Source organism: Lygodium microphyllum, chromosome 19 (assembly GCF_053477565.2).
Source record: "Lygodium microphyllum isolate KBCC chromosome 19, Lygodium_microphyllum_v1.1.10, whole genome shotgun sequence".
NCBI classification, from domain to species: domain Eukaryota; kingdom Viridiplantae; phylum Streptophyta; class Polypodiopsida; order Schizaeales; family Lygodiaceae; genus Lygodium; species Lygodium microphyllum.
The window spans coordinates 134,051,633-134,074,446 of NC_141153.1; the positions used below are offsets into that span (position 1 = coordinate 134,051,633).

The window sequence follows — 22,814 nt, forward strand, 5'->3', positions numbered from 1 at the left end:
CATTCTCATGTTCGGTTGCATACCCTTCCCCAATCTCTAGTTGAGGTCTACTTGCCTCGATTCCAAGGGCCACCGAGATCTCATCTTGGTTATCTCGTATTTCACCTTTATTCTTGTTGAGTTCATCCATGTTGATGAACCATAACTATCTTTCCCTCCTAATCGCTCCCATGCCCATTGAAGGACTCACCTTCGAGTGAGTAGAGCTCTGATACCAAGTGTGATGCACTAGGAGTGCGTAGAGTAAATTTTCCCACATTGTATTCGTTACCCACGGTTGGCACCATGATCTTTCGTAGTCAAACCACTACCTTTGCTTGCAAGAAGGCACTTTGCAATAAAAGAGAATAGAAAGCAAGATAGCTTTGAGAATGAAAGAGAGTACTTGTATTATGTTAGCGCAAGGCCCGGGTGGAGGAAGGAACACCCAGGCGTTTGCAGGATGAAAAGTTGTTACAATGCTTCTTATGCGCTTGACCTCCCTCATAGCCTTGCTTGCCCTCCACATGATAGGATATCAACATGGTACAAGACCTCTCCTCACCCTTACGTGCCGGGTGTGACGTGGCTCTTAAGGAGGACAAAAAATGAAAGAAATTTCATAGAGGCGAAAAAAAAGAAAGACAGAAAATACAATCCCGTTTGATTGCCGCCGGAATTTGAACATTTCAATCGACAGGCCATGGTGATGGTGGTGTTATCTCCTACTCTGCCTTCTCCCTCCTGTTGTGCTCACTGCGAGAAGTCTCCTGCAGCCGTGGAATGCATTACCGAGGGCCTCCTCTTCTGCCCTTCTTGCTCGACCTCTCTGCACAGCAAAAAAGCTCGGAGCCACCATGTCCTCAGGAATTTACGCACTTGCGACGAATGTGAAACAGCCACAGCTTGTGTGGAGTGCCCGCAGTGTGGAGGCTCCGGTGAACCTCCGCTTTACTTCTGCTCAAATTGTTCGTCTGTCCTTCACTCGAGAAAGGCAAGGGCGCATCATGAAGTACGTCCCGTCTGCGGGTCGACTGTAGAGGGCCTGCAGGAACATGTGGACGGTCAGGGTAACGAAAAACGTAGGATTAAAAGATGTAAACGTGATGCTGACGCCGAGAAGGGAGCCGCTACTTCGACAGACTCGCAGGATTCGCATACAGAAGATCTGCAAGTACATGGAAATGGCATCACACGAGGTGGTTCTCACAGGCGGCCTTTGCAAGAAAGGGACCTACATTCTAACCATAGTGCCGGATGCTTGCATTCTGAGAAGTTAATCAAGAAGAAAGTGCTTCACAGTCATCAGAATTATGAAAATAAAATTGAACACAGATCCACGTGCCAGTCGAATCAAAGGTCATTGCATCCCGATCCAAGTAAATCACCTTTGATAAGCCAAAGACAACGAGGAAACTTACTTAGATCACTCCAGTCCCAAGCAAACCAGGGCTCTTCTTCAAGCCAGGAAGATGAAGATGAAGATGATCTCAGTAGTGAAGAAGATACTAGTGCAGATGATGAGACTTATGGCACCAAAAAATACAGGAAAGGTTCAGTAATGCTTGAAGCATTTCTTGTGGATGCAGATGATCTGATCGAAGAGTGTGCTGATAAAGGTGAAGCCCTCCAACACATCACTACTTTGTGTTCTAATTCTGCTTTAAATAACTTCCCAAGGCTACACTAACCACTTCATGATTTTTGACTGATAATGAAAAGACACGATGTCTGAGCCACACCAAGATCATGCAGAAGAGGGTTTATTAGGAAGGATACGAAAGATACTAGAGCTAGGACTTCATCCAGATACTCCTGATTTTGAAGCTCAACAGGCCCTAAAAAACGCTCAGAGACTTCTTACAAAACACAATCTTCAACAGGTAAGGGGCATTGTGTGGGATTGTTTGTCTTAGACTTAAATCTGTAGGCTCCTTGAAAGTTTGATTCCCAAGCAAGAACTTGTTTTAGCTCTGTCTGTTTACTGAGGATGAAAAGAAAGCTGCATCTCACTTTTGATGAATAATGGGCTCTGTATATTTGAGGAAGCAGGATGAACAACATCTTCCAAGTTAGGTCCCCAACTTTCTGCAAGTCCTTCTCTTTTATCCACAGCATTTGCTCCGGGTATGATGTACACTAGCAAGCATGCATGAGAGTTGCATTACAAGCATGCATGAGAGTTGCTAATGCAACTCACATGCTCAACTTTTAGAGGTGCTCCAGGTCAGTGGGAATTATGTTCATAAAATCATTGTGCACAAATGTTAGTGGAATTTGAAGATGCTAGCCTGAAAACATGCTGGCTTAAGGCAACTGATGGTGTACACTGATGTGTGTTGACTGTTTGAGGACAAAATGCTTGCATGTAATTGGGAGGACAAGCTAAGGTGTAAACACTATATATCAAAACACAGTTTGGTCAGTGATAGGGTAGCTAAGACTCACATGAAACAATATGAGATTATGGGACGAGGCTAGGCTGGTCTACATACAGACTCTAAATGTTGAAGATGTAGCTGTTGAGCTAAAATACGCTTTACAGCTGATTAGCATTTTTAAGTAGCCCCAAAACATGCTTAATTAATGAAAAATGCAAACTTGGTGTGTGGTTTGAGAGAGTCTCAGTGGTCCCTCAAAACCCTAAAATCTTGGGGCATTCTTTAACATCTATAAATAGACGGGCTGCCCACCATTCAGCCTCATCCTTTTGTGCAGGTTTCTCACTCTACCGTGCAAATTTCAGCCATCAGCCATCCACCATCTGCTGTCCAACCATCAGCGATTGCAGCCCATCACTATCTACCCCTAGGTGGCTTGTTTTCAGCCATCGCTGTGCTGTTTGGAGGTCTCCATTTGCTGGGTCATCATAGAACTTGATCAGCATGCATTTTCAATATCTGTTGCTAGACGATAAGCTGTTGCTATCTCTCCCACTAAGGGTGACTACTGCAGTATCTGCGTTTTTGTTGTATAGTAGGTTGTCTAGCTACTATTTGTCCCAAGTGGCTTGTTTTCAGCCATTGCCTTGCTGTTTGGAGGTCTTCATCTGGTGTGTCATCATAGCACGTGATTAGCCTGCGTTTTCAGCATTTGGTGTCAGACGACAAGCTGTTGCTATCTCTCCCACTGAGGGTGATTACTGCAGTATTTGCGTTTTTATTATTCAACAGGCTGTCTACATCAATAAACATCTCTTTTGTTTTCGCCTCAGTTCCTTGACACTTTAGTGATTAGTGTTTGATATTTCTTGCACTGTGATACATTGACTATTGGTCATAGCACTTGGGATTCGTCTTTGGTGGATATCACTCTTCAACATTGCATTGCTTTGCCCTTGGGCATTCTGTACACTTTTACATTCATTTACAACATTCATTCACTTCAGAGTTTCTTCTTTTTGTGTTTGTCTTTGCATTTGAGTTTTGAGTTTTTATGTTTTGGATTTTGGGTTTAGAATTTGAGTTTTGCTTGTCTCTATTTGAATCTTTGAGTTTCAGTCTTGGTCGTACATGTGTTTTCTTAGTGCAAACCCTAGCATATCTTTGCATAGTATCAGAGCTAGTACTCTTCTAAAGAGTATCTTGCAGTGATAGTGGAGGCTAGTCTTTGTGCAAGACTCACAAGTGGCTCAAATTTGACTCATAATGTCTCAGACACCTTCTTCTTCCGATCCTATGATGCCTTGTTAGGTTTTTCCATCATTGGAGGCTTTGAGAAGGCATTATAGTCTCGAGAAGAAGGTAGATATATCATAATTATCATATTCTTTTTCTCGTTTTTGTCATCTTATAGATGAAGAGTTTTAGGAGTATTTGCGCATTACGTATAGTTTGGTTTACACTTCTCTAATGAGTGCTACTACTCTGTTTGGACCAATTGGTGAGACTAGCTATTTCTCTAATGCGTTGGGCGATCTATCTCCTTTATCTCAGCTAGGTCTTATATGAGGTTTTTATAATCATTTTGAGTCGTATGAGCCAAAACTCTTTCTTATTTCTTCTTTTGGTGTACAGGAGCTAGATGGCTTTCAGTATGCTAACTTTAATATGTTGGGAGTAAAGGTGCCTTTGCCTAGCTGCTCATGTATTACTACATTGACAGTATTTGCGCTTGCGTATTGCAAGCGGCGGGTGTCTATTACTGTTACTTTATTCTTTATTCTTTCAGTGACATTTGAAGAAAGAGGTCGGTCACACATTGTGACTATTGGAGTTTCCACATTTGGAGTCTCTCTCTTTCTTGCTCTTGTTTCTTTCACCATAGCTCTTGCTCTTACTCGTGCTTTTACTTCAGGGCTTACCTCCTTTCATCAGATTTTTGCTTTATGGGATAAGGTCAAACCTTAAGTGAATAATCGTCAATAAATTTGACAAAGTACTTCGCATCCCCTAATGACTGACAAGGCATGGGTCCACCTACATTTGAATGCGCAAGAGCCAAAGACTCACCCATGCGTGGAATATCAGACTTTTTATGCGAATTCATAGTTTGCTTGCCATATAAACAATGATTACACGACTCAAAATGTGAGTAGTCAAAAGGTGGAAGATATTGTAAAGCATTAAGTATTTTCATTTCCTTAAGTAACATATGTCCAAGATGAGCATGCCAGAGAGATACATGTGGGATATAACCCATTGACAAAACATGGCCAATAGTACCAGATATAACCAAGGGTTAGAGGTTGCTAGACTTGGTACCTCTTGCAAGAACAAGCTTGCCACAAGTTATCTTCCATGTAGAATTACCGAAGTCTATATGATAACTTGCATCATTAAGCTGCCCAGCAGATATAAGGCTTTTAGTCAGTGTGGGTATATGACGTATATTATGCAGAACAACAATGCTATCAAAGGGAATTGTAGAGTGACATCACCAATGCCAATAATAGCAAGAGATTGATCATCAACTAAGCGCACAGAACATATACATTGTGATAGTTATGAAACCCCTCACAATAGGGGATCACATGACAAGATACACCCGAATCCAAGAGCTAACAGTGTGTATGCATAGACTAAGCCTCGGTCAATTGAGAGGTATTACATAAAGAGATTGCTAATATGTAGTCACCATCATATTCCTTAGGTTGCATAACATTTATCTCCTCAATCTTTATATTGGACTTTGTAGGTATAATACTGTGATCATTGGATTTCTCTTGTACTTTCTTTTTCTCATTTTCTTTGTGTTTATTATTGCGCATCTTATGGCATTGCGGTCGTATGTGTCCTACTTTTCCACAATAATGGCATGTAAGATCAGACTTACGTCCACGGGACTTGTTGCGACCACATGACTTAGATCAGGACTTTTGAGAGTCCTTTCCATGACGATCATTATATTTCTTGCTACTTCTGTCATCTTTCATTGATAAAGTATGTGAACTGTGGGAAACATCATTGCTTTTCTTGTTAATTTCTTCAGTCAAAAGAGCATTCTCTACATCTTTCAATTTCAGCCCATTAAGTTTGTTGGTATAGATTGTAGCGTGAAATACATCCCAAGACTTAGGTAAAGTGCCAAGCAAAAACAAAGGATGTAGATTATCTTGAAACTCAATACCTTATCGAAGTAGATTCTTCATGATAGAGTAAAACTGGCTAAAGTGAGCAAACAATGGGGTCTCCTCCTTCATGCAGAGATCCATCAACTATTTAACCCAATACATTTGCGAAGCAGGGCTTTGCTTTGCATAAAGTTCTTGAATCTTTTTCCATAGATGCCATATGCTCTAATCTTCATCTTCAAAAACATTATTGTGGACCTCTTCATAGAGTGATAAAATGATAGTGGACTTGTATAGTGCAGCTAAATCAGCCCAGTCATCATCATTATCCATGTTCTTGGGTTTAACACCCTTGTTTCTTAGTGGCTTAATTTGCAATTTCTGCACCAAAACCTACCACATTTGAGACTTCCAGTAGCCATAGTTGGTACCATCCAACTTGGCAATGTTAAACAAAGCTGTATCTTTGAGATGACTAGTTATAATGAGTCAAACAAAGGCAGATGATGCAGAAAACAGGATGCTGTAATTAGTAGGAAATATGCCAAAATAACTGCTAAAACAAGTTGAAAATAAGAGAAATTGCTAAAATGACCAGCTGTCCACCAAATATGACCAAAAGGGTGTCAAACAATAATGATTGCCCTCAATAAATGTTCACAGTCTGTAATTTACAGCTTGCTATAATAAATCACAGTAATAGGTGCAAGAAGCCAAAAGCGGAGCTAGCATTGATACATGACCAACTGCAACTACTAGGAAGCAAATACATTTAACAGAGAGTGAAAAAGAGCAATGGGCACTAAGAACTATCAACCAAGCAGGGTGTCAGACAAGATACATCTCATAGACATAAAGTCATGTAAAGTATGTTGGATCTAGAGCATGGCATATGTGGAAGCTATGGAGGTTGATAGAGGAAGAAGAAACTCATGAATACATTGATTTTGACAAAGACAAATTGTCACACAAGTGAATTAGGTTTCAAGATTGAGACTTGGACTCATAAACACAATCTTGTGTATGGACAGTGACATTGATACTTTACTGGAAAGAAAAGAGTACTATCATTGCATTAGAAAAAGAGTGCAAGTACAATGCTTTATAGGAATTGAGTGGTGGTACTTTCTCCTACTGTGCATATGGGATTCTGGTCCTGAGCCCTCACTGCTTCTCACAAAGGGACTGAAGTAGGTGTGATTGCAAATATCTCAACAAGTCATGTATGTAACAAGTCTCGAGGTAACAAAAGAGACCAAGCACATGCATAACTGATAGAGCAGTGTAAGTAAAGCTCAATACAGAGCCATTCAAGATACATACATAACTGACAATACCATGATAGAGATAGGTGCTTGCTCGAGAGTAGGGTCAGATCAGCTCACTAAGCATGAATTGCATACATGAAGCATAGAGAGAGTAGATACATGTCATTGTCCCACCATCTCAAGCTCAACTGCAAAGTCAAAGCTCTATGTATATCCAAATAGGCCAAAATCTCCCATTGGAGGGAAACCTAGATGCAATCGGAGCAAGCATTGCTCAAATACATCAAGTACATATCATTAGACATTCAACATCCAAGTAGGATACATCCAGAGCATAAATCCTAAAGTAGCTCAAGCTCGTAAAGTATAAAGCATTGAAGCTTCCAAAGTTGAGTAGCTGGCAACCAAATAGAGTGTCCAAGTTCTTCAAAATGCTCAAATGCAATCACAGATGAAGCTCCAAATGTTGGTCAAACATAGACATTCCAAGTAGTATCCATTTTTGACATAAGTATCAAAGCATGAAGCTTAGATGCCAAGCATAGACAATAGGCATAATTTGTCACAAAGAAAGCCAACTGTAGTTCAATGCCAATTAGTGTAGACCAAAACAGAGCTTAATCATTGCTCAAAAGCATTCCGGAACCAAAACAAAGCATTTTCCAACCTCCATATACATCCGTATGGTCAAAGGAATCACCCGAGAAGCACCCGTAAGCAATAGGTAGAGCATACATTGACCAAATAGGCTTCAGCCCTGGTTATTACAGCAGTAAATTCAGTGTCAAAACTGAGTAAATCAGTCCTCAAATCAAGCTCAAAGCCACTTCAAATCATGGGCACATAATATACCAGTGTACTAGCATCAATGATACACATCAATAGTGCATACAGAACACCCGAATCATAGCCAGGAGCAATAGGCATATAAAATCCTTGTTAAAAGAGATTCAGTACTGCTGTATACAGGAGTGAATACACTGTCAAACCAAGCTTTTTCAATACTAAAATCAGCTCCAAATCCAACCCATAATATGGGCATAGCATTCCTATACATGTAGACATCACCCTAGCATAATTGGGCATCATAAGACCAACAAAGCTGGCTATAGAAGCATCAAATGAGGTGCTGCCCTGTATTTCCAGCCAGCAAACCTCAGCCAAAATATAGTAAATGAAGTGGCTAAATTAGTCTAAAATCAACTCCAAGCAATGACATAGCGTCCTCGAATATATAAGCATCAACCGGGCATAACCGGGTATTGTCCAATCAATGGCAATGAGTGTAGATATCAAAGATAAGTGCTGCCTTGTTTTATGACAGTCTATGGATCGTTATAACAGTCCAAAACTGAAGCTGAACGCTCAAATTGAATGCCAAGAGTGGAAGGATCAATGCCAAGCATCAAAACCAAGTGTATAAGTGCTTGTATAGCTGCTTAATGAAGAAGATATGTTGTAGGAGATGAAAAACGTGAGTTGCTGCTAAAAAAAGGGCTTGTTCCACGCAATGTGATGTTGCACCAATAGGGTGAGGGCTATGGGGAGCTGCTCTAAGACTTGCTCGAGAAGGCTCAAAGAGTGCCCAAGAAGAATGCAACCAATAGGAAGCTCTAATAGAGTGGCTATGATTACCAACAAAGGTGATTGTTGTAGATATTCGAATGAAAGCTTCCGAACCTAGCTCGAGCTCACGAAGAAGGCTTTGATGCTAGTTGAAGGGAGGTGAGCCCTGAAGTGGAAGCACAAGCGGGAGCAAGAGCTATGGTGGAAGGAGCAGGAGCAAGAGAGAGAGAGAGACTCTAAATGTGGGAACTCCAACAGTCACAATGTGTGATCGGCCTTTTCTTTATTCAAATATCACTAAAAGAATAAATAATGAAGTGACAATGATGGGCGCCCGCTATCTGCAGTGTGCAGGTGCGGGTCTTGTTAGTGTAGTAATACTCAGGTGGCTAGGCAGAGGCTAACATGATAGAGGAGGCTTTCGAAGTAGATATCGTTCATTAAGTATGTCTCTACAATCTGTTTCGTTTGAGCAAGTAAACCACACTTCTCAACTCCCTTTCATTTCACCATTATCTTCTCCACATTTTGATCTACTCACATCTTAATTCCTAAATCTTGGATTACATTTCACTTCCGCTCAAAACATACTAGAGTTTGAATCTTCCATCTTTGCTTCTAACACTTTCTCTTTCTCCATTCCACTATCTATCTATCCTCCATTCACTCCACCTCTTGGTGCATTGTTAGGGGAAATATATCCTTTAACATTGTACCTTCCAAATACCCCCACTTTACTACATCCTTCCACTCTGGGACGGTTGTGATGGAAACTCCCCTCACTACTCCCGAACACTCACAACCCCTTCACATGACCTTTCAGATGCAGGAATATCCATCCTCTACTTATGGATTGTTGTCACATATTCCTTGGATCACTTCTAAGCAGAGATTTTTATCCATTGGTCCATGCGTCCCTATCCCTCCACCATGGGCTCCACAGATAGTTACCATGCCCACATTTGGATTCGCTATGCACACTTCTCGTATGCATGGTGGGCACTTTGGGATTCCTTTCCAAGTGTACTTTACTTTATCTCTCTATCCTCCCTATCCACCCTACCCCTATTACACACCTGAATCTCCTTGCACCACCACTCTTTTTGCAATGACCAAGAATGTGTTTATAGATAATACTCGTTTTAATAGGTTGAATTTCACCACTTGGTCAAACTTCATGCAGCAAGTGCTTGAATCTTAGGAACTTTAGGACCTCATCGTTGGTACTAATAAGGGATCCTTGATTAGCTTAGCTTGATCACATCTATTAATGAAGAGTCCGTAATACTATATCGAATGTTGAGTTAATGCAAGGGTTGCTTCTTGAGTTTCTCTCTCAATTATAGGATTTTTTTCTTGCATCTGAGTGTTGGAGTTATCTCATTGATTGCTATGTGGCTTGAGATCACTCGCACTTTAAGTATCAATCTCGATTTTGAGCTTCAGGATTTTTTCATTAAGGGACGATTTGAAATTCAAGTTGGTTACTTTCGTTGAGTTTGCTACTATTGGCTCTTTGAAGTCAAGTCATGTTTTTCTTGAACAAGTTGCCCGGCAAATACATCCATTTTATCTAGCACATTATCTCACTATCTAGATTGCTGACCTATGGGTTTGAGTGCGAGTTTCTGCGTTATGTGAGGTTGCATGATTAAGTCCACAAGAAGTTTTCCACACACATCCATTCAGAGGGGTGATGGTTGGTTGTCTCTTCTTCGGGAGGGAAAACCAATAGTGGCAAGAACTCGCACTATGCAAAGGCAAGCCAAAACAAGGGTGACACAACTTTCTCAGACTCAATATGGAGGCTTTTCCTCCCGCAATGGATAGTGTAGCATCTCTTTGATGCTATCATGGTGGTAACTTCTATCCTTGCTCTTTTAGTAGGGTTCCTTCATCATTTTCATCCACATGGTTCTCGACACCACATGAAGACTGACATGCTCAGGCTCCTCTTTTTTCTTCGACATCAACATCCAGGTTGAGAAGGGGTTCCTACCCTTGTTTGTTTTCTATTGGTTTCGGCACTTGTCTTCGATATCAGCCTTTCTAATTTGTTGTATCTTTCGATAAGCATTGCATGATTTCATCATCTTTGTACTAGGACGCTTGGGGAAGTGACTAATTTTCCTGCAAGAAACACTATCCAAGTGGCTTCTGTTGCACGAGCATTCAACATGTAGCATACCATGCATCCCATTGTGTAGAGCACCATTGAACGGATCCTAAGTTGTTTCCATCGTCATTGATATACTCGAGTGGTTGGGTAAGCTTACATCGTTTCGTTTGATATGTTGGGTGTATCATCCCTACTTCCGTCTTCTAGGTTACTATTACTTAATCGGCCGCCACTCCTAAAATTTACTTTCCAAAAAAAAAGAAGAAGGTCAAATGTCCGCCTTTGTAGAGCTTGGTAGGCTACTGGGCAACCGATGTGGGCAACCAATGAGCACCCTTTATCCGATATCCTGTCCTCTTTGGGGTGACTACTTGGACTCCTTTGGTAAGATAACCATCGTCTCTGTAGTCTTGGTAGGCCACTGGGCAGTCGACGTATGCCTTTTGTCTGATGCCTTGGTTGCTTTAGGGTGACGCCTTGGAGTAAACATTGTCGGCCTTTCCTTTTAGGCTTAGTTTTGGGCTTAAGAGGGGGTGTTGATTTAAAATATGCTTTACAATTGATAAGTATTGTTGAGCTAAAATACGTTTTACAACTGATAAGCATTTTTAAATAGCCCCAAAACACACTTAATTAATCAAAAACACAAATTTGGTGTGCGGTTTAAGAGAGTTTCATCAGTGGTTCCCCAAAACCCTAATTTTTTGGAGCACCCTTCAATATCTATAAATAGATGGGTTGCCTACCATTCAGCCTCATCCTTTTATGTAGGTATCTCACTCTACCTTGCAGATTTCAGCCACCCAACATTTGCTTTCTAGTCATCACTGCTTGCTTGCAACCCATCACTATCCAACCCTAGGTGGCTTGTTTTTAGCCATCACCCTGTTGTTTGGAGGTCTTCATCTGTTGCGTCATCATAATACTTGATTAGCTTGCGTCTTTAGCATTTGGTGCTAGGGGACATGCTACTGTCATCTCTTCTACTAGGGGACTGTTGCAATACTTGTGTTTTTGTTGTCTAGTAGGCCGTCTATTTCAACAAACACCTCTTCTATTGTCACCTTAGTTCCTTGACACTCTAGTGATCAACGTTTGGTGTTTCCTGCACTGACACTTTGATTTGGTGCTAGGTGATATGCTACTGTCATCTCTCCCACTGGGGGACTGTTGCAATACTTGTGTTTTTGTTGTTTAGCAGGTTGTCTATTTCAACAAACGCCTCTCCTATTGTCACCTTAGTTTCTCGATACTTTGGTGATCAACATTTGGTGTTTCCTGCATTGTGACACTCTGATTGGTGGTCACAACACTTGGGATCTGTCTCTGGTGGATGTCACTTTCCAACATTCCATTGGGGGATATCCCATCCTCTTTTGCTATCCCTTCTAGCAAATTAGTTTGGGATGGCCTCCTTACATCCCGGGGGCCTAGGATGGTTGTCCCCTCTTCATATGTCTACAACATTGTGGTTCAGTGAGGTATCCATATCCACAATCCTCTCATCAATGACAGGTTGAAACCATCGTCACATCACAGGGAACGCACATTCCTTGAGTTTGGGTATGTGTGGAGAGTCCTAACTAGCCAAATAATCTGATTAGTACCATGGGGGAGACGCATAAGCCTCTATGTGACAACGTACTATGAGATGTTGAGATGTGCGAACTTGAAAGCATTCATATATCAGCTATGGCTTACATTCATCGTATAGGGGAGAGTGGGTCAAACTGAGGAGCTTGCATGATTAATGCTCTTATACTTAAGTGACGGTAAGTAATTAATGTGTGCCTATGATTATAGTTACAAAACATAAGTGATTTGTTATTGCGTGTTTTCTATTGCATACTTTCAGCGCTTAACCACATTCATTGCGGGTTGCTCAAAATTTTCCTAATTTGCCACATTAAGTGAAGTGAGCAATGTGTAGTGGCGATGCAATGTTCTGCGATGAAAATGTCAAGTAGAGAGCAAAGCGTGAGCAAGAGTAGAGAGTGAGAGTTAGAGAGAGAGATATGCATTGATGTTCTTGGGTACAATTTTTTGTTGTGTGTACCTCTTTAGGTTTTAGATAGATATATATGAAAGTATAAATGTGCTAAGGGTGTGTTCACACCCGTGCACATATAAAAGGCACGATGGCCTTTTATTTCCAACAACCTCCCATCTAAAGGCAATGTGCTTTAAGAGGAGAAAATAATTAGCTAAGTCTAGGTATGTACAAACTTGAAATACATATATCTATTCAATTTCCATCATCTGTCGGCAATGAGCAAACCGCTCTGTTGAAAGACTCTTCGTGAGAAGATTTGTAGGATTATCATTTGTATGTACTTTGACAAGTTCAATGCTTTTGCTGTCAAGTACATATTTAATGAAGTGATACTTCATCTGTATGTGCTTTGTCTTTGCATGAAAGACGGGATTCTGTGCTAGCATGATAGCACTCTGACTATCACAATGGAGAACATGTAACTTTGTAATGTCAAGCTCTCCCATCAAACGTGAAAGCCATAAAGCCTCCTTGCATGTCTCAGTGGCAGCCACATACTGTCTTTGTAGTAGACAGTGCAACATACTTTTGTAGCTTGGAGATCCAAGAGATTGCTCCTCCTGTGAAGATAAACACATACCCAGAAGTGGACTTTTTACACTTTGCATGACCAGCATAGTGTGCATTCGTAAAGCCAATGATAGATGCCTTCTGCTTTCCAAAGTAGATGGGAGTGGTTAGCAAATACATGGCAAACCCTGGTAAAAAGCATTGCTTCCCAATGCTTTTTACCAGGGTTCGCCATGTATTTGCTAACCAGGAAGCAATGCTTTTTACCAGGGTTTGCCATGTATTTGCTAACTACTCCCATTGCAAAGGCAATGTCAGGACGTGTAGCAACTATAATATACATCAAACTACCAACAACTGAAGCATATAGTATCTTGGCCATTTCGGCCTTCTCATCATCAGATGTAGGGCTGTCCTCTACACTGAGTTTCACATATGGAGGCAATGGAACTCCAATTGTTCTCCCTCCCTCTATATTGAAATGTTGCAAAACCTTGGAGATATACTCTTGTTGAGATAGATAGAGTAATCCTTTTGATCTATCTTTGAGTATTCGCATGCCAAGAATGTGATTTGCATCACTAAGATCCTTCATGTCAAAGCTACTATGAAGACTTTGCTTGTAAACCCATGAAGCATGTCATCAACGAGAAGTGACCTTCATCTTGTAAAAACCCATTTGTATGGAAGGGTTTTTTGCTCTTTAGGCAATTGCACCAAGTCCTAAGTGCCATTTTTCTCAAGAGATTTCATCTCTGACAACATGGCTTTATACCATTTCTTGCTGTCTTGTCTGTCCATTGCTTCCTTGAAGCTAGACGGTTCACTATAGTTTATCAACATGACATAATCAGCCCCATTGTTCGCATTAGGAACGAATCTATCAGGTTGTCTAGTAGCCCTAGACGATCTCCTAACCCAATGATCATTGTTTGTTGGCTGTTGAGCATGCAAATTTCCATTTTCAGCTTGCTGTCTTGGCATTTCAGCTTGCAAATCAGCATTAGCAACTTGTTGTCTTGGCTGTTCCTGCACATCCAGTGGCTCATCATTATGGGCAATGGCTGACTGATCATTTCTAGCATTATTTTTTGCATTTTCAGGTTTATTTACAGTAGGTATTTGCTGTTGTACAGCGGGCATATTTTGCTATTCAAAATGTATTTTTTCTCGGAATACAACCCTACGGACCTCCTCAATCTTTTTGGGCTGTTTATGCATGCAATCTTCTCGGAAGATAATATCATTGTTGTGTACTATTTTCCTTTTCTCGGGATCCCATAATCTATACCCTATTTCACCCTCGTCACCATATCCTAGGAAAATGCATCTACAAGACTTTGGCTCAAGTTTGTTGCGTTTTTTTTTACAAATGTGCACAAAAGCCTTGTAGCCAAATACTTTCAGGTAAGCATATGAAGGTGGCTTGCTCGACCACGCTTCTTGAGGGATTCTCCCCTCCAAAGACTTGTTCGGTGGCCGATTAATTAAGTGAACAGCTGTCATAACTGTTAGCAGTCATGTTTGTCATGCCTTGTCATCTCCTGCCTGTGAGCCTCAGTCTGAGTCAGACGAGGACTTTAGGAGCTCTGACTTGTCTATCACTTGTTTTGACGGAGGAGGTAGCTCATTCTAGAGCACTCAGATGTGCATTTCCCGGGGCAGTTTCTGCATTCATCAGCTTGCCTCACCTGCCGGACATTGTCCACCCTTTTCGGGATTTTTCTGAGCATTCCTGGCATTTTTACCAGCATTAAATGCTGGTCAGATCAGCATTAAATGCTGGTCGGACATATTTATGGCCTCAAATTTCAGGTCGGCCAGTTTGTGGGTTTTTTGGCTATTTATAGCCATTTCCCACTTGGCAGTCGGTTGTATTATCAACTTCCCTCCTTCTTTGGCAGGTGCACACTCCGACTCCGTCATCTTCCTCCGTCTTCGGTGCTGCTGTCATCATCAGCCTGATCTGGTGCCCTTACTGACGCTTTGGGCTGCGTGCAGGGACTGATCAGTCCATTTCAGTGTATTCAGCATTCATTTCAGTCAGTGCAGATTTTCTTCCTTCATTCTCTGCTTTCTCTCTCCTCTCCTCCGTGTTCGTGTTCTTCTTCCGTTGCGCACTCTCACATGGTATCATCGCCAAACTGAGAGCACGGAGGTCTTCATCGACTGGAGAGAGACCACACCTATCATCTGTTGCTGCCCCCCTTCTCTCCAACAGCCAGGCGGCCCCTCCAGGTGGTCTGAATACTTGCGTTTGCTGCATAGGTGGTCTGAATATTTGCGTTTGCTGCATCAGCCCCTTCCAGAGGCTGCCATGTCATCAACCAGCCTTGTCTCCTTGCGTTTTCAGCTGGACGGCCTTCTCTTCAGCTGGGCGACTCCACTACAGGCTGCGTTTTGCATCCAAGGTGGTCGTTTTCCCTCCTGGCGGCTCCTCTCCAGCTGGCGCTTCTCTTCTTGGCTGCGTTTTGGTGCCTGGCAACTTTCCCTCCGGATTTTGTGCCCTACACAGCTGCGTTTTCACCTCCTGGTGATAGGCGACCTGATTTCCTGGAGTTTGGTGGTTCTTCTGGTGGTTGGTGACCCTTCTGGTGGTCATTCTTCGGCATCGGCACAGTTTTCTTTGGTGTTTGGTATTTTGCAGATTGGAAGATGTCTTATCATCAGTTTACAGGTTTTGATGACTCAGTTGATGAGCTTTTGTCTCGACATTCATCTGAACGGAGGCGTGATTTCTATCACGAGGACCGTCGTCCGGAGTCTATTCCTCTTTCCCGTCCCCCTTCTATTCATGTATCTCGGCGAGCCCCTTCCAGTGGGCCGAAGATGCAGCCTTTGGTACCCCTTGTACAGGTACCCGTACTTCCTCAGCTGCCCAAAGAGGACCGGTTGGATGGCTCCAACTTTTCTCTATGGTCCTGCAAGGTGGAGTGTATCTTGGACTCCTTCGATCTTTGGGAGCTTGTTTCTGTTCCTATTTCCCGGCCTATGGTGGATCCCGCAGATGGGACATCTATGGATCGTGCAGCCTTATGGGATCGGCTCAATACTAGAGCCCGATCTTTCCTCTTTCTGAGTTTGCAGGATTCTGTCCTTGTTCATGTTCACAGGTTGAAGACTGCAGCGGACGTGTGGAGAAAGCTCGCGTCTCTCTATCAACAGAAGACGTTTGCCCACCGGATATCTCTTGAAAAGAAGTTGCGGATGCTCGCTATTGATGATAGTCCTTCCATGAAGGACCACATCAACAGATTACAGGATATGAGGGATGAGCTTGCATCCCTCGGTCAGACGATATCTTCTGAAGACATGGCTATGATTCTTTTGACTCAGCTGCCATCGCCTCGGTTTGATGTCTTCTACACCAGCCTACTTACATCGAGGACCCGTGAGAAGCTTCTATGGGAGGAGCTATCTCCGCTTGTCTTGGAGCATGACGAGCGACTCAGAGAGGTCAGTGCTAGTGGATCCGACTCCACTAGAGCCTTTGTTGCAGGTTCGGGAGGACAGAAGACAAAGAAGAAGAAGTCAAAGGCTAAGAAGAAGGACAGTTCTTCAGGCTCTGACTCAGATTCAGAGAGACCGAAGTGCCCACACTGTGGGAAGGGACACATCCCGAGGAGAAATGCTGGAAGAAGTACCCTCACCTTCGTCCGGGAGCGAAGGGTGGATCTACATTGGAGCCTTCTTCTACCTCTACACCCGCTGTTACCCATGAGTCAGTGTTTCTTCATATCCATGCTTTGGAGGAGGATCCTTCTTCCGTGGCTGCAGTGTCTTCTGCGCAGCCTTGGTTAGTGGACAGTGGTGCTACGAGTCATATGACTCCCCGAGGTGATTTGTTACAGGATCTCCGTCCATCAGAGGGTTCAGTCACTGTTGGTGACATTTTATCGGTGCCTATTAGTGGTGTTGGCACATTGCCTTTGTTTACAGACCGACCTACGAGCTTCCTTTCACAGGCCCTACATGTTCCGGATTTGGGCCTTCCCCTCCTCTCAATTTATGGCCTTACGAGGCTTGGCACACGAGTGATCTTCACCGAGCATGCCGTTGTTATTGAGGATTCTTTTACAGGAGCTGTCTTATCTACAGGTTGGCAGGAGAGCGGGCTTTACACGCTCCATTCCCCTTCTTTGATGCAGGGTCCTCCGAGGCAGTCTATTGCTACACCCGTTCCCGCTTATGCACCTTCTATTCCACAGGTTCCTTCCCATCCCCCACCTTCTTCTCCGGTGGTTCCCTCGTACCTCCCATCCCTTTCAGAGGGGGACGATCTCGGTGATGCGGCTGTGGATTCCCTGGCCCCTAGTGTTTTAGAGGGGGATTCCCAGGATCGTGAGGAGCTCCTTCAGCAGCAGTCTACATCGACGGACTTCATCGACCTTGGCATTCCTCTTGCCACCCCAGGATCCGTTTCTTTCTTGGCCTTCCGCCACATCCAGGATCTGAGAGGGGGTGTTAGCAGTCATGTTTGTCATGCCTTGTCATCTCCTGCTTGTGAGCCTCAGTCTGAGTCAGACGAGGACTTTAGGAGCTCTGACTTGTCTATCACTTGTTTTGACGGAGGAGGTAGCTTATTCTAGAGCACTCAGATGTGCATTTCCCGGGGCAGTTTCTGCATTCATCAGCTTGCCTCACCTGCCGGACATTGTCCACCCTTTCCGGGATTTTTCTGAGCATTCCTGGCATTTTTACCAGCATTAAATGCTGGTCAGATCAGCATTAAATGCTGGTCGGACATATTTATGGCCTCAAATTTCAGGTCGGCCAGTTTGTGGGTTTTTTGGCTATTTATAGCCATTTTCCACTTGGCAGTCGGTTGTATTATCAACTTCCCTCCTTCTTTGGCAGGTGCACACTCCGACTCCGTCATCTTCCTTCGTCTTCGGTGCTGCCATCATCATCAGCCTGATCTGGTGCCCTTATTGACGCTTTGGGCTGCGTGCAGGGACTGATCGGTCCATTTCAGTGTATTCAGCATTCATTTCAGTCAGTGCAGATTTTCTTCCTTCATTCTCTGCTTTCTCTCTCCTCTCTTCCGTGTTCGTGTTCTTCTTCCGTTGCGCACTCTCACAATAACAGCCTTCGTCTAAAAGCCAGGGGGTAATGCAGCGTGAGATAGCATAGTATGGATTTTATCATGTAGGGTCCAATTCATACGCTCTGCAACTCCATTTTGGGGTGGATTATGAGGGGCAGTGAGCTCTCTCTTTATCCCTTTGTTGTCACAAAATGCTTGAAAGGCCTTGGACACATATTCCCCACCATTGTCAGAGCGAAGACACTTAAGTGTCTTATCGGTTTGATTTTTAACTAATACCAAGAATTTTTGAAACTTTTCAAGCACTTCGTCCTTGCTATGAATAGGGTAAATCTATATCTTCTGTGTAGCATCATCAACAAAGGTGACAAAGTGTTTCTTTTCCCCTAAAGATAATTGTGGTATTTAACATATATCGGAATGTACTAACTCTAGAGAAGAAGATTTCAATGAAAGGGGCTTTTTATGAGACGTTTGTTCATGCTAATTATAAACACAATGATCGCAATGCTCAAAATCAGCATAACGAAGACAAGACAAGTAGCCTAAATGAGAAAGCACTTTCATTCCAGTTTGACTCATATGTCCCAAACAGCCATGTCACAAAGAAACACTTGGTTGCTCGGTCACGGCAACAACATGGTCACGCACACTAGATACATGGAGAAGATATAAGATATCACTTTTACAATATCTGACAATCACTCTTAATTCCTTACAGATCTTCCATTTTCCATTACCAAAAGGTGGTATGGAATCCATCATTATCTAGTTGCCCTGTGCTAATCAAGCTCTTCTTGAGTTGAGGTATATGCCGTACATGCTGCAGTGTGAAGACAGAACCATGTTGAAACTGCAACTGCACATTGCCAATACCTGCAATGTCACATGCATAGTTGTTTTCAAGATGGACAACACCATGTCGATCGCTTGTATAGTCAGAAAACCACTCACGATGAGGGGTGACATGAAAGGAAGCACCTGAATCTAAAATCCAAGTGTGCATGTCATCATCCGTATCTACAAGTAAAGCATGTGCACTAAAGTGTGAAGAGACAAAGAGTACGTCATTCCCACTATCACTGTCATGAGTGTCTACATTCAATTTTGACACTGCTCTTTTTAGGCTGACTCTCTTTCTTCTCTTTCTTGCTATCATCTGTCTTCTTGTCCTTTCCTTTCTCTTTCTTCCATTTGTAGCAATCACGTTTAAAGTGACCCTTCTTGCCAAATGATGGCATTCAATATCCTTACCACGTTGTCGCCGTGTTGGGGGTTGAAGGTCTACCACCGGGGTTTAGAGCAGAAGAGGAGCGAGGGATTCAAGGTTAGGAGAGGGAGAAAAGAATGGGGTTTGATAAGTCTTAGGTTTTAGAGATGATTCGGTTGGAGAAGAAGACCTCAAGCTTTTTCATATACTTAGCATACATGAATGGAATTAAAGACTTTGACTCGATTATATCAAACGCGTATGAGGTTAATAGACCAATACATATAGAGATTTTATCTCAGATTTAATCCAAATATATATTTCAAATGCAAGCCCAAACGGTTTCAATCTCATGAATGCCAATGAACAACTCCTCCAAGATACAAGTATTTGAGTGGTAGACTCCACTACTTCCAAGACATAGACAAAAAACTCTTGAAATGCATTGACAAAGCTTTTAATTCACTTCAGCCTTGTTTTATAACAGTAATTTTCAGCCCATAAACAAGCTCCAAAAATGCACATAATCTCAAGAATAAGCCTCTCTAATCACTCTCAAATGAAGCCCTGATGTTTAGAGGTCAATACCATCACTTGCAACCACATAGATCACTTGATTTACCTTCAAGAAGACAAGAACAGTGGGTTGCCCTGTTTATGACAGGTTTTAGCAGTCCAAAACAGCCCTGTACACCTCCAAAATCTCCCCTTTACTTGCCCCAAAGTCACTCAAGTACTTGGGCACAAGAGGGGCTTTAATGGACCATGAATACGGTAAGAGAATGGAAGAAGACGTATATAAGAGCAGGCTGAATACTTTATCTCTGTTTTCCCCTTTTATGGACTATCATACCACTCATTTTTGTGATACCAAATGGATGAGCTAGAAAGACTCTCACCTTCTTTGTTTGTATCTCCTCTCTTTCTTTAGTTTGCTCTGAGTTTGCATGCTTTGGGGCATGCACCATAGCCTTCAGCTCTCCCTCCATCTGCCACAGGTATGTAGACCTAAAAATTGCGCTAAAAAATGTGGGTTGCTCTTCTCTTTAGCTTCCACACAAAAGTTAACCATATAGGTCACTTACAAGTCACACAAGTTCATTATTTCACGTCCCATACAAACCAAGTGGACTTTTGGGCACTCTTCTTGATTTCCAAGCAAATACTCCTCATGAACCAATGCGACATAACCTGTAGATTGTCAATTACCTCCTATTGATCAAGTTGAGGGTTCCCATAGATTTAATTTTTGTCAATTTACATGATACAAACTGAAAATTGGATGTCAAGTTACAAAGGAACTTATGAGATTAAATGATATGTAAGTCAAATGTTGGGAAATAATGATTGAATTATGCATGAAAGTTTCTCATGTGAATCCTAATGAAGTTCTCCTGCAAACATAAAAACTCCATAATTTATGCCATGAACATAAAACTCTTTGACATTCACCCCCTCCTAACCTGCACATCCTCCGGCATGTGCCACTTCATGAAATTGCAAGTTAAGGAGGCTCTTCTTCTGACATATCTTCATCTTCATCCTCTAAGTCTTCTTCTTCTTCCTTGTCTTCAAGTAGATGGCTCACATCCAAGTCATCAAGCTCATAAGTAGAAGACTCTCTTCGTTTGAAGAGCTTGATACGTTTGCCGGCTATTGGTATCTTGATCATGGTTCCATCCATTTCAGCCAAAGTGTAAGTAGCATTATCATGTATCACCTTCACCACATATGGTCCAAACCATCACTTGGCTAGCTTCCTATGAGTACTATATTGATTGTCCAGGCTGCTGTCATAGACAAGTACCCAATCATTCTCTTGGATAGCTCTTGGACGGAGTCTATGACACTTGTCAAACCTCTTCTTATTTTTCAACCTTGTTGCCTTCAGCCTTTCAATGGTTGACTTGATATCCTCTGGCCTTCTTTCAAGCTACCTTATGCGCAAAATCAGCAGCTCTTCTCTATTTATGCATTCATCCCAAGGCAAGATACTCCATGTGATAATAGACTCCTCAATAGGCATAATAGGTGGCTGTCCATATATTAGTTCAGCCGGCATATAACTTGTTACTGCACTATAGGTAGTTCTATCAACCCATAACGCGAATGGAAGCATTTTAGGCCATTCTCTCATCTTCCCTCTGCAATACTTTACCAAAGCTTTGAGAATCGGTTGATGATCTTTTTCACTCTTACCATTGCCTTTAGGATTGTAGGCTGATGTAAGAGATAGCTTGATTTCCAATTGAGCAAAGAAATGGCGAGTCTCATCGGTATTCAATTCTCCTCTATCAGCAGTTACTTTGGCAACACAGCCATACCTGCAAAACACTTCTTCAAGTAAAAATCTACAAATAGCTTGAGTGGACTGTCACAACTCTATAGAAACAGAATTTGTATCCTTTTTCATTAATTTGTCTATATAATGATTTATTAAATTTATTTCCTTTGCACTAATTAGATATAAAGAAAAGTGCATTGGAGCTGGCCATTGGTGAGTGGTCACAGGTTATGGTGGATCCACGTGGTGGGTTAGAGAAAAGATAGTTCACACTTCCACCTATATGGCCCGATTGGGCGCTTGTGACCAGAACTCATGCATATCAGGGTTAGACTCGCACACAGAAAAGATTGATGCCTTGAAGTGTGGGCTAGATCCACCAGAACAGACAGTTACAATCAACAAGATGGTATGATCATGAAATGCTTGTATAATGTGCATGTGTGGGCTGAAAGCTTGAAATGCACATTTCTTTGCATAAGGAAAGTCACATGAAGATTCTGATACCGTTTTTGCGATGTACACGGAAAAAGCTTTCATATGACATCCATATTGGGGGGGGGGGGTTCCTAAATTTTAGGAGATCCCTAAATTTTAGGAGCCTCGAATTAGCCTAAAAATGCATGTCCTAAAAAATAGAGATGTCATTCTAAAAATAGTAAGTTCTGTACTCTGACTGTGCTTACTAAATTTGGTTGTTTCTATTCTTGACAGTATTCAGCCCAAAAAGGAAGGCCATAGAGAAGAGACAATTGTCAAGACACTTGTCATACAAGTTTTCAAGTGTTTTATCACTTGTTACATCTCATGACATGTGGTTGGACACTTGTCTTGTGCTACTCCACTTTTCCCTTTTGTACTAGCTCTTCCCTCTTCTATAAATAAGAGCTCGTTTTTTTTCATTCAACATCATTTTTCTTTGCTGTAAACTCATGTACAGCACCCACAGATAGCCAGAAACTGGCCCCATCCATCCCCATCATCATCCCCCACTTCTCCATTATCAAATTCCTCCATATTCCCTCTTCTATCACTGTTGTTTTACAGGACAACAAGCTTGTAAATTCATTACAGCACCTCCTTCTCAAGCTCTTTCTTCCATTTTAGCAACAAGAAGCAAGCCCTATCCATGTACTACTGTTCAACGATGGAGAAAGATTGATTTCCTCTCTTTCTTTTCTCATACTGTAAAGAAATGAGTTCTTATCATTGCATAATAGATAATGCATGTGTGTTTGTACATCTTTGCATGATCTTGTGAGAGTG

General features: G+C 42.2%; 1 protein-coding gene across 2 annotated transcripts in view; it reads left to right on the plus strand.

Moving 5' to 3' along the window:
- Positions 1 to 645: 645 nt before the first annotated feature.
- The window catches only part of LOC148020406 (uncharacterized), a 31,989-nt gene continuing 9,820 nt past the window's right edge, over positions 646 to 22,814 (plus strand). For both annotated transcript variants that reach the window (XM_087700705.1, XM_087700706.1), the window contains exons 1-2: positions 646 to 1,598; positions 1,702 to 1,862. In XM_087700705.1, the coding sequence (XP_087556831.1) occupies positions 683 to 1,598; positions 1,702 to 1,862 (1,077 nt within the window). In that variant the 5' untranslated portion in view covers positions 646 to 682. The remainder of the gene's footprint in view (positions 1,599 to 1,701; positions 1,863 to 22,814) is intronic.